Source organism: Monocercomonoides exilis, assembly GCF_001643675.1.
Source record: "Monocercomonoides exilis strain PA203 chromosome Unknown scaffold29-1213020, whole genome shotgun sequence".
NCBI lineage: Eukaryota > Preaxostyla > Oxymonadida > Polymastigidae > Monocercomonoides > Monocercomonoides exilis.
This window is the reverse complement of record NW_027150574.1, coordinates 957,103-972,199: the sequence shown is the minus strand read 5'-3', so window position 1 is coordinate 972,199 and position 15,097 is coordinate 957,103. Positions and strand designations below refer to the sequence as shown.

Sequence of the window (15,097 nt, the reverse complement as noted above, 5' to 3'; positions counted from 1 at the left end):
TACCATCTTCTCCTCCCTCTCCTTTGGTCGAATTTGAGGCTGTTCCCGCTGAAGTCATCGATATCAAAGTGATGCACCCACATGTTCAGCTGATGGTCTTCCGTTTCTTGCCATTCAAATGCTTTCGACTCTATCTCTTCATCTTCTTCTCCATTTCTTTTTTTTTTTTTTGTCATTTCATCTTTCTGCTCATCTTGTTTGATGATGGTCAACAAAATGTCTCAAGCCTCTCTTGAATCATAATCCAACGAATGCAGCTCTCTTTTCGTCAAATCCTGCTCATTTTTTTCTTCTAAACTGTTCGCTTCAGATTCATCTGCATTTTGATTGTCTTTCTCAACATTTCCATTGATGTTTTCTGCAATTTTCATTTTTTCATTGCTATTATTTTCACTCTCATGCTTCCCATCTTCTCTCTCATCTTCTCCCTCATCCTCCATCTGACCTATCATCTCCTGATCATTCTGTCTATGTCTATGCTTATGTTCCCTTTCATTCCAATCCCCATTTCCATTCTCATTCTCATTGTTCTTCTTCTGCTATCTGCTTCTTCCACTCTCATTGCACGTCGTATTCTGCTGTGTGCTCCCTTTGTGTAAATACTGCTGTAACAGAATGTAACCGCTCGGTGTGAGTACTGCGTTCTGCATCGACTCACTACAGCTAAGCTGCTGTTGCACTTTCCCATTGAAACGGAAAAGAAGCAGCTGATGAAGGAGGAGAATGGTGGATGGATCAAGTGAAGTGGAAGAAGAATGAAAGGAGGAAGTGAATCAAGAAGAAGAAGAAGAAGAAGAAGCGATCTTCGCTGAGAAAGAAAACGAAGAATTTGAGTCTCTTCTGAATGCGATGCTTATTTCTGAGTTTGGAGCTGATGATGCTTCTGAGTCAGATGCCATTTTTATTGCGATGGGCATAGATCCGACTGCTGATCTTTGTTTAGCAGCAGCCATTGCCATCAGCTTGGAAGAGGAGAGGGCAGACAGAGAGAGGAAGAGGCAGCAGAAGGTGCAGGAGCTGAGGGATGTGAGGAGGAGCAGCAGATTGGAGGAGCAGAGAAATAAGAGGGAGGAGGAAGAAATGAATAGGAAAGCGGAGGAAGGCGACGGGAAAGAGAAGGAAATTGATGCAGAGGCGGAGGACGAGAAGGAGAGAGAGAGGAAGAGGAGGAGAGAAGAAAGAGAAAAAGAGCGAGAAAGGCTTAGAAAAGACGATAGTCCGAGAATTGAAGGAGAGAAAGAATATACAGCCTCTTCCGCCTTCAACAGGAACCACTTTCTATTCTGTTCTTCTTCTGCAAGATCCATTTCTCCTAAAGAACCGAAAGGCAGCAGTCGAAAGCTTTTTAACCAACCGATTCAGTTTGTGAAGTGATTCTGTTCAACACCTCATATGCTGTCTAAAGAGGAATAATGTAGTTGTTCTGCTGGAAGGCGGGAGAGAGGAGTGTTAGGAGCTGATTTCGAAGACAGAGACGCTGATGTTTCCGTGAGCTGTGATTGAAAGTGGAGTGATGTGCAGACAAAACACGCGTTTTGATGGGAATGCTGAATTGAGTTCAAATGCATTAACATGTTTGAATTCATCATCATCTTCATCATCGTCTTCTTCTTCGTCTTCTTCTTTTTCTTCTTTATTTTTAGTGTCTGTGCCTTTCATCTGTCAATTTGACACACAGCATATGCTTCTTTGAGAAAATCTGTCTTTGACTGAGTTGTGGAATGATAGCAGGAAAAATATTTTTCTGATAGGATGATCATAATTTTTTTTTTGATAGATAAACGAAGAGGAATAAGTTATTGAAATATCATTTGGAGTTGAAGCTTCAATAAAAATAGAAAGATGTATTAAATGATCATCAAACTGTATGATATTGAAGAAGAAGGAGAAGGAGAAGGAGAAGGAGAAGGAGAAGGAGAAGGAGAAGGAGAAGGAGAAGGAGGAGGAGAAGAAGAAGGAGAAGGAGAAGAAGAAAGCGAATGACCGTTCTTAATTACCGATTAGGGCAGACAATGATGTCTCCACCGAAGCTGCAATGATGGACTTATTCAGTTTCTGGGCACGCTCTATCTTTAACCAGAAACCTCCCTTTCGTAACTCACTTTTCTTCCATTACTTGATTCACGCTTATAGGTTGGTATCTACACATTCTTCAAAATCGAGCAAGATGTTGACGATCAGTTTGAAGATGCATGTGAAAATAACCCTTCGTATCATGTTTTTCTGAAGAACGCTGATTGAGAAAAGCTGTTTTTGAAACTTCTCTTTTGTGGGGCAGAGCCGGTGCACGTGCAGATAGAGATTCAGCGAAGAAGCCGTAATCCGTAGATGGAAAAGTATGTTGAGGCTTTTCAGCTAATCACGACGTGCGACCAGCTTGGTTATTCTGTGCAATAAAAAAATCATTTTGTCGAAAGTTGTGAAACATAAAAGCTATCTATCTTCATCAACTCTGATGTGAAAGACACACTTTGAAAAATGAATCACATTTCTTCCTTAGCATCTGGATTCACTGCTTTTCCATCATAGAGCCAATTGCCATCTCTTTTTTCTTTTTTTTCATGTAGCAACGTATTCAATGGCTCGTTTGCTCTGTATCAAATAATCTTCATGATCTATTTTCTTTTGTATGTTTGTTACAAATCTTGAAGAAACCGAGCGATAATGAATATTTATAAACAATTCGTAAATAAATATTTTGAACAATAATCAGTCAAGAAAATAAAAATTTTTCCACAGCATGCATGAAACTGATGATTGTTTAAGAAAATAACACGAATGATTTTGATTAATTCAACATTTTATAAAAAATAGATTGCAATTCACATTGTTTCACCTCCTTATCTAATTAGGAATTAAATTGCAACCAAAAATATGTGTTCCGAATATACATGAAAAATAGTCAAAACAAACCGCTGTTGCATCATGGATAGAAGAAAGTGTGTAAAGTTCTCAAAACATTTCCCTTTCGCATTTATAATGAAAAATCTTATTCTGGTTTTTTCAAAAAAAAAATCAAAATGTGAGAATCGTGTTATTTATATCGTTTGCCCAGTAATGAACCTTGGTCGAAGAATAATATATTATTAAAAATTTGAATGAAAACAATTGTTGGAAGATCTCTGATTTTTCAAAAATAATATTTGACATATAAGTTTTAAAACGTTAATCGCTCTTTATTTCGGAAAGTTGTCCAGATATTCAGGAATAATAAAGATTTGTGACTTTTGATAAATATTTACCTTTTTGTTTTATAATTTATCAGAGATCAATTGAAATTCTTTTCTTTTTAAAGAAACAATGCAAGAAAAGCACTCCTTTCGTACAATAATGAAGTTTTCATTTGCAAATAGAATTTAAAATGAACAAAATTCGAATTAATCTCATTGCGATTCACTTCCCTCAACACAAAGTCAGATGTTTGCCAGATTGAAAAAAATTACCTATTTCTCGAAGCTAGTGAAATGAATATAAACGGAATACTCTGACATCTCTTCGTTTGTTGTTGTTACAAATTCATTTTCGTGTTTTTTTTTATTTGTTAAAATTTTCTTTCTTCTTTTTGAATGAATTATTGTTGTTCTCAAACAGAAATTGTTGAACAACAAAGACTGAAAAGAAGAGAATATATTGCGAAGGACATCTTGATGAAAAGTTCCTTATGCACATCTTCTTATACCAACCAGAGAATTCGAAGTTCAAATCAGATCCAAATTTGAATTCATTTTTGAGTTTGTATTTTCAAAAAGCGCAATTCTTATATGTCAACAAAAAAGTATTAAGGCTTTATTTTCTTATTTCTTTTTTGCCCATTCCAGTTCAATCGTTTTCAACTCCTGGCCTTCCACAGGATCAATGATGTTTTTTCAGGAAGAGCCGCAATACGTAGCGTCCTCTGATCCATTCGCTTTCACATGAGCGTTCTAGAAACCCCAAACAAGTTGCGCTGTCGGACGTGGAGGTGTGGATTGGGACGTCGATCATGAAGCAGTCGTTAATGATATCCAGCAGAACTGATGTGGTTGTTGCAAAGCCCTGCCTTCTAATCGAGCTGATTGTACAAAGAAACGTCTATTTGTGGAAGGTCCCAAGTGAGAGCAGCTCGAGTTAAAAGCGTTCTTTTGCGGAAGAAGAAAAAAGCGAAAAAAGGAAATAAATAAAATATTGTTGTAGAAGTAATTGGTGGGACACAGTTTGTTGGATTCGCTAATGATGTGAACAATGTTGTGGAATTCCAAAATTTGGATTCATTCGGATACTGTATAAAGAAATAATTAGGAAAGATTCAGAATAAGCGAACATGGCAGAACATTCATACAATAATAAAAAAAGTGACAATCAACACCTTTCTATGAGCACTCATTAACGCTAACACCAATTCCGTTCAGACGTTCTTTTTCCCTTCCTCTCTTTATTCTTCAATCCCAACTTCCATATCCATTAACCTCTCCATTGTGTGTTTTTCCAAGGAAATCCATCCATTCTCGAACTCATTACCGATGTCCGTTAACCGTCTGTGCAAACACATTCTTCACTAGAAGCTCAATTTGATCTGTGTGAATCTCTAGGACTTGTGTTCATTAGTATTTTTTTACTGGCGATCCCTCTTTTTCACAATGCCTCATTTGCATCAAAATAGAGATGAATGAAATGAGAAGATCGGACAGTTTTGAGAAAATTTACAGTCAGTTCTTCATCTTTTCTTGATAGAAATCTTTATCAAACGAGCTTCACGTGTTCAAAGAGTTAAATTCTTTTTGAAGCCAGTCATTGCATTGTTGCATCGCACAGACATAGAGAGAACAGACGATGCAGACATTTCCGATGGACAACATTGTGGTGCTGATTGCATATGATGTGGCAGCGCGACGAATTGATATTCAGAAAGAAGATCTGATTATTGTGTAGCAGGTATCAACAGATACTGAGACCAGTAAGTTTCTCTCGAAAAGAACAGGGCGGTGTGGACAAGGAGGCGCATGCATTATGCTTTCAACCAGACAGATCAATACCACCTGGTGATGGTTAAGGTGGAGTACTATTATTTTCGAGTGCATTTCGGAGCCATCGGTAACGCAAATGATAAGGGCAACGGGAAGAGATGGGGCAAAGCTGATTGTGTCTGGATCAGGTTCTCTGATGTCGTTCTTGAAATCTGTTGCGATGTTGCTGGTGATAAACTAGGAGGAGGTGATGAAGGATGTGTGAACTGTGTTGAATGAAGGTGAGAAGTTGAGTGAAGATGAAAAACTGAAGAAAATAGAAGAATGATAATAAAAGAGAAAAAGAATAAGAATTGGAAAGATGAAAAGGATTAAACAAAATGCAGTGAGAAGAAAAATGAAATTGTTAATGACAAAAAAAGAGCGACCATATATGCTGACAGTGCTATTTCTTTGCGTTGCACAAATAACAAGAGATCGAAACCAATTCAAAAATAATTTCTTATTACAAATGCAACTGGTCTAACGATTAATTTTTTTGATTTGAAAGAGCGCATGCCTTCTGTGAGACAGTGCTTCTCCTCGACAGATGCTGCTGCGTCAGCACTCAGACAAAAGAAGCCTTTCAAGGATTAATCTAACAATATGTTTGTTTTAACTTCAATAATTGATCTTATCGGAAATTGATGATTTGGAGCAGCGCATGAGTTTTTGTTCTGGTCTTCTATCAGCTGTTTTTAATACTTCCTCTGAAAACACAGTAGCATTTATCCGAACGTTTGACAATTGCAGCTGCATATTTCTTACGACTGTCACAGAGCAGTCAAAGCTGTGTGTCAGAGAAAATGACTTTGCCACGAACTTGGGAAAAGGCATATATATGGTGAATGATTTTGTAAAACCAAAGGGAGGAGTGGACAGAAGAGGGGGCTTCGGAAGTGGAAGTTGTTATGGAGGTTAAGGAATTAGTGGAGGAAGAAGTTCATATTTTTGAAATGGATCCTGAGGAGGGAGATCGATTGGCGGTTTTTGCAGAAGCGGTAACAGTTAAGGAAGAGGAAATTAAAAAAGGATCAGCTTTTTGAGAATGATGATTAAGTCAATAAATTAATCAGGAACTCAACTTATTATTAGTTATTTAACATTCGTTTTTTTGTTTTTAATTAACAAGAACGTTTTTTTACTGCATATTTTTTATTTGCTAAAACAACAAGAGCTATATTTTTTTTGACATTAGGCAAAGAGAATTTCAAACATGAAAATACAAAAACAAGAAACACCTCAAAATGATAATCAGAATTCTGACGGATAACAGAAGAAATAATGTGAAATACAACATGCGAAAATAAAAAATTGTGATATTTGAAAAAAGAAAAAATGTGATGATGAGCTAAAACAAAAAGTGAATGTGAAACTCTGGGCTGTATCGAAGAATGCATTAAAGTTGCTTTTAGAACAAAAAATTATTATCACAAATTTTTTGATCACATATAAGAAAACAAACTTCATGTTCCATCCGAAGGATTTATAGCAATGCTTTGTGGCATAGGTCTAAATTGTACCAGTAGCGAATTTGACGTTTTTTAATTATATTTCACTGTAATATTAATAAACGTAATTAATTAACTCTATATTATCGAGAAAATCTATGAAATTTAACTTTGAAAAACAATAATAAAAATTCATGATCGGACCCATAAAATATTAATATATTTTTCCTTTTTTGTTTTTGGGGTGAAATGGAGAAATTTGGTTGTTATCAGCAAAGATAATGATTGTGAAAAATATAATTCTTTGTATATCTATTATTTATTTAAATTGATATGTGTAATATTTTTCGTAATCAAAATCTATTCGAAATATGATTCTTGCTTGATGATAAAGAATTTTTGTCTGAAGCGAAACATCCTTTGAATTGAATTCTTTATTTTGGGATTAGAGGAATGGATCAAAAACAAATTTTACAAATTATTCAGTTTCAGATGGAATAACAAATGGAGCAGCGATTTACATGCATAGCCTGGTTCGGGAACACTTTCGGTGAAATTTTGTTCGTTCAATGATTGCCATGCGCATTGTGATGGTGGAGGAATTTTTTTCTATTCGATAAGTTCAGTCAAGGCTGAGAATAATTCGTGCAATGGATGTGTTGCCGAAAAAGATGAAGGAGGAGAGATTATGGTTTATCCGGTTCAGGAGTGTGTCAGGATCAGTGGTTGAGAATTTTTAAAATACAAAGCAGATAGAATAGGAGGAGGGCTTTATCTTTATTCTTTTCAGGTTTCTAGTTCTGGATGTATCGGAGCAGAAAGTGGGAAAGGGGAGAGTGCTTGTGTGTTTGAATGCTCATTTTCTTCTTTCTCACTAGCAAGAAATTATGGAGGAGGAATGAATTGCTCAAATATTCCAGTCACATTGAAAATGAGGAGCATACCGTTCATTTCATGTTCAACAGTATCGCATGGCCGAGGACTGTACTTTTACACCTCTCAACAAACAACTCCAAGCTACAGCGTTTATTGCTATTTTTTATTCTTTCATGAATGCAAATGTACAACCACTTCCATTCCATTTGGAAATGATGTGTATTTTCAAGATGCTAACAACCTATTTTCGTCTTACAATCCATTCTTTGAATGTTACACCACAAACACAGATGACAAGAGAGTGTGCTTAGGATATAATTATGCAAATACAGGTTTTTTGTCATGTCAGCACACAGAAAAGAAGAATTGGCTGAAAGACAAATTGATTTATGTGTCAGTGAATGGGAATGACAATTTAGAGCTATGTGGAGCAAATGAAGCATTTCCTTGTCTGACTGTGAAGAAAGCGTATGAGATGTGTGAGATACAAATTAGTTTGGCAATCACATTAATGGACGGGGATCACATAAGTGAGGCAACAACCATTGCAATTGGAGAAAAGAAGATTTCAGTCATTGGGAAAGGCAAAGATAAGAGTTCGATTGGAACAGGAGCCCTTTCATCAACTGGAGCGCTATTCAGTGTGTCTACAGGTTATCTTGAAATGAGTCATTTGAAGGTTGATTGCAACTCAAGTGCAAATCCTTCACCGAGCGTGGTTGTGGTGTCTGATGGAGGTGGGTCACTCTCATTGGAGGATGTTGTGATCGCCACGAGCAAAACAGGAAACTATGTGTTGTCGTCGTCAGTGTTTGTGGTGCCGCTGTCACAGCTGTCGATGGTTGATGGGGAGATCATAAATATGAATGTCTCAAAACCATTGTTCTCTGAGCCGGATCTCTCTTCTTCTTCTTCTTCTTCATTGTCGTCATCTGCACTGTATCTGACAGCCACAGCATCAGGAGAGAGCATGTTGGTGAATGTGAAGGTGACGAATGTGAAGTTGACTGAAGGAGATGGTGTGGCTGCTGCAAAGAGTGTGAAGGCTGGAAAGATATTTACTGTTCAGAATGTGACTATTGACGATTGAATGTGTGTGAGTGGCAGTGGTGGAGGGATCAAGGTTGAGTTGGAAACAGATTCAAGAAAATTTTGCACTGGAACATCCACATCGCAAGACGGAGAACAATGAAGGTTTGTGTATGAATTTTTCTCAATTAAATTGCAATGTTTTTCAAACGGTTTTTATTAAAAATTTTTTATTCTATGCATTCTTTTCAAAATGCACAGAATGTTTATATAAAAAAAAAGAAAACAAAACATAAACTAGTCCATTCTTTTTGAGTAGAAGTCATGCAAAAACAGAAAAACAAGACAATTGCAAAATTTTATATTCAAAATATAGAGCGAATAAGTACATAAAACTAAAAAGGAAAAATATATAAATATTTTATGGGTCCGATCATGAATTTTTATTATTGTTTTTCAAAGTTAAATTTCATAGATTTTCTCGATAATATAGAGTTAATTAATTACGTTTATTAATATTACAGTGAAATATAATTAAAAAACGTCAAATTCGCTACTGGTACAATTTAGACCTATGCCTGCTTTGTTTGCCATACTCTGTTGTTTACAGGTTGTAATTGATACGGGGACTGTCAGAATAGCTTCTCAAATTGGAAAGCACTGGATAAACTCTTTCTTCAGGCACAAAAGAGTTAGCCTCACATTCCCTTCTGTCGATAAGTATCCATTCATAATATCCACGATCGAACTTCCTTTCGTTGTGGAGGAGCTGGGTCTCTTCCTGTTCGCTATCTTCTGCCCGGCCACCTCTGCCTCATAATCACCAAACGGAATATGCATCGTCAAACACTCCCACAGCATCATCCCAATCGAAAACACAACTGATTCTTTTGTTGCCCCCATCTTCTTGTTCATCTGCAATTCAGGTGCCTTCCACCTCAAACACTCCTTCCTTTTGTCTTCACAATCCTCAAACGCTGATGAAGGAGGAAGTGAGCCTGTTCCATTTCCATTTGGACATGAGCAATCAGAGGAAGTGACAACGATTGTGGCAGTTGATTATTTGGACGAAGTGTCGGAGTTTGAAAAGCAATCGAAGTGGGGCTGTATTTGCATGATATGTGCTATGAGATAATGAGATGAGTGGACTCAGATAATCCAGTGATTGAAAATGAAGTTTGCTTTCATCAAATAAATGAGGTGCTCCAATCGTTACAAAGAACAGAAACATGGTTGCTCTCATTCCCTTTTCTTAAAGTTAAACAACTGCCATTTCTTTCTTTCAATTTGCTCCTCACAATAAAGACAAGAACAGTGAATCTTCCAGTTCCAATTCAATCTTTTATGCATTAAAAAAAACTGATTTCAAGATATTAATTGATAAATATAATTGCAAACATTTTCATAAATAAAATAACTGATTGATTTACGTAAATAAAGGAACAGCTTTGGCTTGTGGTTCGTTTATGAAGAAAATCGAAACATTGCTCATTAAAACGTGCAAAAAACAAACACATAACATACACGCAACATGAGACATATATTAAATAAATGTGAATCACATTCAACATAAAAAAATCTTGAATACTATTTGGATAGATAAATATTTGATAAATCGATTTCATCACAATTTCCCTTTAAAAAATTATTTGATAAAAGCTATTTAGGTTCACGGAAAAAAACAAAAATTGAGAAATGTGTTTCGCTTGTGATAAATAGATAAATGGTCAGTTGTTGTTTTGTGATACATTATTATTTATGAAACAAAAAACTATAACGGGAAGAGATCTGATTTTTCAAAAAGAAAGTGCCATATGTCAAAAAATTTTTGAAATGTTCCTTTTGTTTTATTTTCAAAAAGAATAAAAATAACATATTTCGATCAAATTTCTGTTCACATAGACAAAATTAATCAGTGATGGAAACAAATTTTCGATAATGCAATAATATTCATTCTCATGAAATCTGGCGAGTGGAAACAGAAATTTGATCGAAATATGTAATTTTAATTCTATTTGAAAATTCAACAAAAAGAACTTTTAAAAAAATTTTTGACATTTCATATTTTGTTGTCAAAATTTTCGATTCGAAAAATTTTCATGAATATCAAACAAAATAACACTGAAAAACGAAAAGGTCTATAAGAAACATCTTCATCTTTATTTATGCTGAAACATTTGTTTACAAAACAATTGTGATTACAGTCAAAACCGGATATAATCACATCGCATATTATCACATTCGTTTATAATCACATTTTTCCATGCACGAACATTTTTTCCTTTTTTTCATTCATTTTTCATCGCATATTATCACAGAGCTAAAAATATATAATCACATTTTATTTTAATATGGGTGAAATTTTTTGTTTTTAATTTTTAAAATATCCAACGAATATGAATTAATTAATAATTAATTGTTTGATAGAAATTAATATTGACCAATATGGTTAATTTTCATGAAATATTTCTAACGTTTTTGAACTATATTCTACAAATTGAAATTCGAAATTCTAAAAGTTTAAATGAAAACAACAGGTGTAAATAAAAGAACAAAACTTTCTTTTGTTCAAAAATTAGATATCATCAACAAGTTGAGTTCGAACCCTCCTCAACCAAGAAATATCATTGTAAAAGATTTTAATATTGATTTCTCAACAATTGCAAAAATATTGAAAAACAAAGAAGCAATATTAAAACAAAGTTCATCTGTTATTAAGCCTGACATCACATTTCGAATTCGACCAACGATATATCCAGAGTTAGACGAAGCGATGATTATTTGGTTTCGACAAATAAGGTCTTCAAACCCTGAAATGGCTATTGATGGAAGAATGCTTTTAGAGAAAACACAGTATTTCGCCAATCAATTTCACTACAAAAATCCTTCAGAACGCAACTGGGATAGTTGGATAGAACGATGGAGAATGCGACACGATATAACTTCAAAGAAAATTGTTGGAGAGTCATTGTCTGCAGACAAGGACAGTGCCGCTAAATGGATAGATATAACTTTACATGCAATTTTAAATCAATATGGGGAGAACAACATATTCAACGCAGATGAATAAGGTTTATTTTACAATCAATCAGCGAAACAAACTTTTACCGAAGGCAGTTGTTCGGTTTCTGGAATCAAACAATCGAAAGATAGGGTTTCTGTTCTTCTTGCCGCAAGTATGACAGGAGAAAAGCTGTGCCCTCTTGTGATCGGCAAATCAAAATCGCCAAGATGTTTGAAAGGAAAATTCTTACCAACCCTTTATTATCATCCAGAAAAGTCACGGATGAATGAAGTCATTTTTAATGATTACGTCAAAAGACTTAACGAAAAAATGTCCATTTCACATAGGAAAATTGCGTTAATTGTCGACAACTGTGCAGCTCATAGTGTAGATAGTGTCAATTTGTCTCATGTTTCATTATTTTATTTGCATCCTAATGAAACGTCCATTATCCAACCAATGGACGCAGGTATTATCAAAGTCTTTAAACACTTCTATAAATGTCTATTTCTTAGAAAAAAAACTGGCAAAAGTTGAATGTGGGGTTGCAACGAAGATTACAATGCTGGAAGTTTTAAACATGGTGGAAAAAGCTTGGAAAAAAGCTAAAAAGGAAACAATAGAAAATTGTTGCAAGCATGCGGAATGGGATCCTGCTAAAGAAAAAGAAAAAGAAATTGTGAATATCGAGGAAGATGAAATAAACGAGAATAATGTGCTGTTTGAAAAATTGAAAACCAGAGACAGTGATCTTTTCGAAATAATTGCCGAGGAATTTTGCTCGGCTGAAGATCACGAAATAACAAGAGAAATTCTATCCGAAGAAAAGATTGTTGATTCAATAATATCAAAGTCGAATGTTTCCGAAGATGAAATAGCCTTGAAGGTGAAAGTTGATGAAGAAGGAAGAAAAAGAAAAGTCAAAACAATTGGAGAGGCAAATAAAATGTGGAATATGTTAAAAGAGTTCATTGAAGACAATTCACCACCCAAAGATAGTCATAAAGTTATTAACGAAGTTGAAGATTTACTGGAAAAAGTTGCAATTTATAATCTGTTTCAGCCTTCATTAACAGACTTCAACATGTTCAGAACAACAGATGAGCGTGATTCACATGAGAACACAGTTGGAATAAAAGGTGATGCAGGAAAAGAAAAGAAAGTCAAAGTTTGAATGAAAATCAGTTTGTAATCTTTTTGTTTCAAAGAACAAAGATATTTCATATGAATTTGTTCTTTTTTGCTTTATATTTTTTATATAACATTTCAGAAAAGCTTACCAATAACTTTTTGAAACAAAACATTTATAAATCACATCATGAGCATTTGTTATTCCAAAAAGATATTGATACACTTAAACCTTATTAGAATATTTATAATTTCCTTTTGCATATCTAAGAGATGCTAAAGATGATATAGAAGTGAAAACAAATCAGATTTCACTCAACATTTGTAGAAAAAACAGATTCAAATATCTTTGTATTTCTGCTAAGCATCTCAGAAGGTCTAAGATATCATTGAAAAGAAAAAAAGTTATTTCACTGACTGTTTGAATCATGATAATTAACAATTTCCACAGAATCACCAAAATAGCCTTTGATTGCTGCACGATCGTGTATTCAAATTCAGAGTTGGTAATTCAAAGAAAAATTTCTAATGGAAAATGTTCACAAACTTGTTATGATGAACCTTCTTCTTCGTTTTCGAAGCAAGTTCGAATAAAAAAAAGGTAAATCTTTTTGAAATATTAGATTTCAAGCTAAATATCAAACAACCAATTACTAATAAATGCCTTTGCTGATTCGCTGAATGGTTAAGATTGTTTCTTTCATTTTAAAAGGTTCTTTGAACATTTGACAATTGGGACAAAATATTTGACTTCAGGCTTTTTCATTGAAAAATTATGCACTTTTCATTGACTTTTTTTCTATCAAAAAACACAACAAAATTGGGTTCGTTTTTTGACATTCGTGAAATGTTGAAAACTTGATGCTTTGATTTCAACGATGCCTGTTTACGGATATGAAAATCAAATTTATTTTGAAATCTGAGAAAGCGAAACAAAGTTATGTGTGAAACAATTTTTTCATGTTTTGTGCATAAAAAGCTTGAAAGTCCGTATTTTCCCCTAATTGATAAAATATGATCAGGTCACATGAATGAATAAAAATGAAGGACACTTCGAAGATGCAATTTGTGCATTTTTGTTGAAGACTGCGATTCTCTTATCGATTATTATTCTGATAAATCCAAAATGAATTTCAAATAAGAACAAAAAAATTACAAATAAACGTTTTGAAATTCAGAATTCCCTTCATTTGTCTTTGCTATCATGCATTGATAAATAATAGATATGGCAATTCAAAAGTTTAAGTTATTGTGACAATGCGAATGCTAACACTTTCAGATTTTTAAATATAAATGAAATAACATTCCATTAATACACACGACATCTATTTATTCCTGGAGATATAATTTCTTTGCAACCTTGATATTTTTCTGAATGAAAATAATTTTTACAAGTTCGACCCTCAACTTAATTTTTTCTTATTTTTACACTCCAAAATTTCGTGAAATATCAAAAAGCAGCAGCACAAAAGCATATTTCATTATTTCAAGAAATATATTTCTGTTTTTTTCATTAAACAGCAATGGTTAGTATTTTCTGATATGACGTTTGGTATTTTCTAACAAAAGGGTAGACCTGTGCGACAAGTGACAAATTTTGCCACTTAGTGACACAGGTGACAGACAGGACAATTTTTTATGATCGGAACCTTTATTTATATAAAATTTCATTTTTCTATATTTTTGCGAAAAAAGAAAGAGATTATTTTCCAATCAAGTGAGAAAATATATATTGACCTAAATTGAAACATTTTTTGAAATAAAATGATTAAAAAATTTTAAATATTGAAGAAAAATTTAGTGAAAAATGGTTTGGTGACGAGATCAACTTAACTTTGATCTTTTTTGCCACTGGAAGTCACTGCTGTCACTGACGTCACTTCAAGTCAGAGAAGCAAAACTTCTTGAAAAAGAAGCAGAAGATTTTATAAACTAGTTTGGTTTTTAAAATGTTGTTAATAACATTTTTCATTGAAAATAATCCATAATTATTCTTTTCATTTTTTAGAAATCTCCTTTTTTCTTCAAAGAAATGAGTACAATGTCTTCTATCAAACTTTGTTGAGTAATTTATTGTTATATCCACAAATACAAACTTTTCAATGCGAAACAAGAAGCCAGTTATGCTTTTTCTTGTAATTCATTTTGAATATCTCATTAATTATTCATGATATTTTTTAATTTCAACTTTTTCAGATAAAATTGATGAATTCGACTTTAATTTTTCTGCTTGCATGTGATGCATCTCTTTTGAAGAAGGCTTGAATCAAGCGTTCAATAAGATGAACAGTAAAGGCTAATTTTGCTTTTGAAGCAAAAAATATCCAAATTGGCAAGTGATGAATACAACTTGTAAATGCAGCATGTGCTTTGTGAATTTGTTGTTGCAAGGTTTTATTCCATTAATTTATTATTATGCTATTTAAATATGATATATGAATGTATATTTTTTAATTGTTTCACTTCGATCATTCATCTTTTTTTTTTCATTAACTCTTAGCATATGATTCACAAACGATATTTCTTGAGAAGTTGCGATTTTATCTTCAAATAACAACTATTATTCTCGCTTTCGTTCTGGCCTTCCCAAAAAAGAACATGCAAAGATACCAAGAAAGCAGAGAAAA

At 33.8% G+C, this 15,097-nt stretch overlaps 3 protein-coding genes across 3 annotated transcripts; all 3 read left to right on the top strand.

Annotated features, from left to right (window-relative positions):
• Nucleotides 1-849: 849 nt before the first annotated feature.
• Nucleotides 850-1,374, top strand: MONOS_13203 (uncharacterized protein; the record flags this gene model as incomplete). The annotated part of the gene is made up of 1 exon (XM_067865887.1): nucleotides 850-1,374. The coding sequence occupies one exon, from the start codon at nucleotides 850-852 to the stop codon at nucleotides 1,372-1,374; it is 525 nt and encodes a 174-aa protein (XP_067725470.1).
• Nucleotides 1,375-7,820: 6,446 nt separating this feature from the next.
• On the top strand, nucleotides 7,821-8,399 carry MONOS_13204 (uncharacterized protein; the record flags this gene model as incomplete). The annotated part of the gene is made up of 1 exon (XM_067865888.1): nucleotides 7,821-8,399. One exon carries the CDS (start codon nucleotides 7,821-7,823, stop codon nucleotides 8,397-8,399), a length of 579 nt encoding a protein of 192 aa, XP_067725469.1.
• A 3,117-nt stretch (nucleotides 8,400-11,516) lies between these two features.
• On the top strand, nucleotides 11,517-12,516 carry MONOS_17759 (putative tigger transposable element-derived protein 6; the record flags this gene model as incomplete). The annotated part of the gene is made up of 2 exons (XM_067870710.1): nucleotides 11,517-11,811; nucleotides 11,858-12,516. 2 exons carry the CDS (start codon nucleotides 11,517-11,519, stop codon nucleotides 12,514-12,516), a joined length of 954 nt encoding a protein of 317 aa, XP_067725468.1.
• Nucleotides 12,517-15,097: the final 2,581 nt, after the last annotated feature.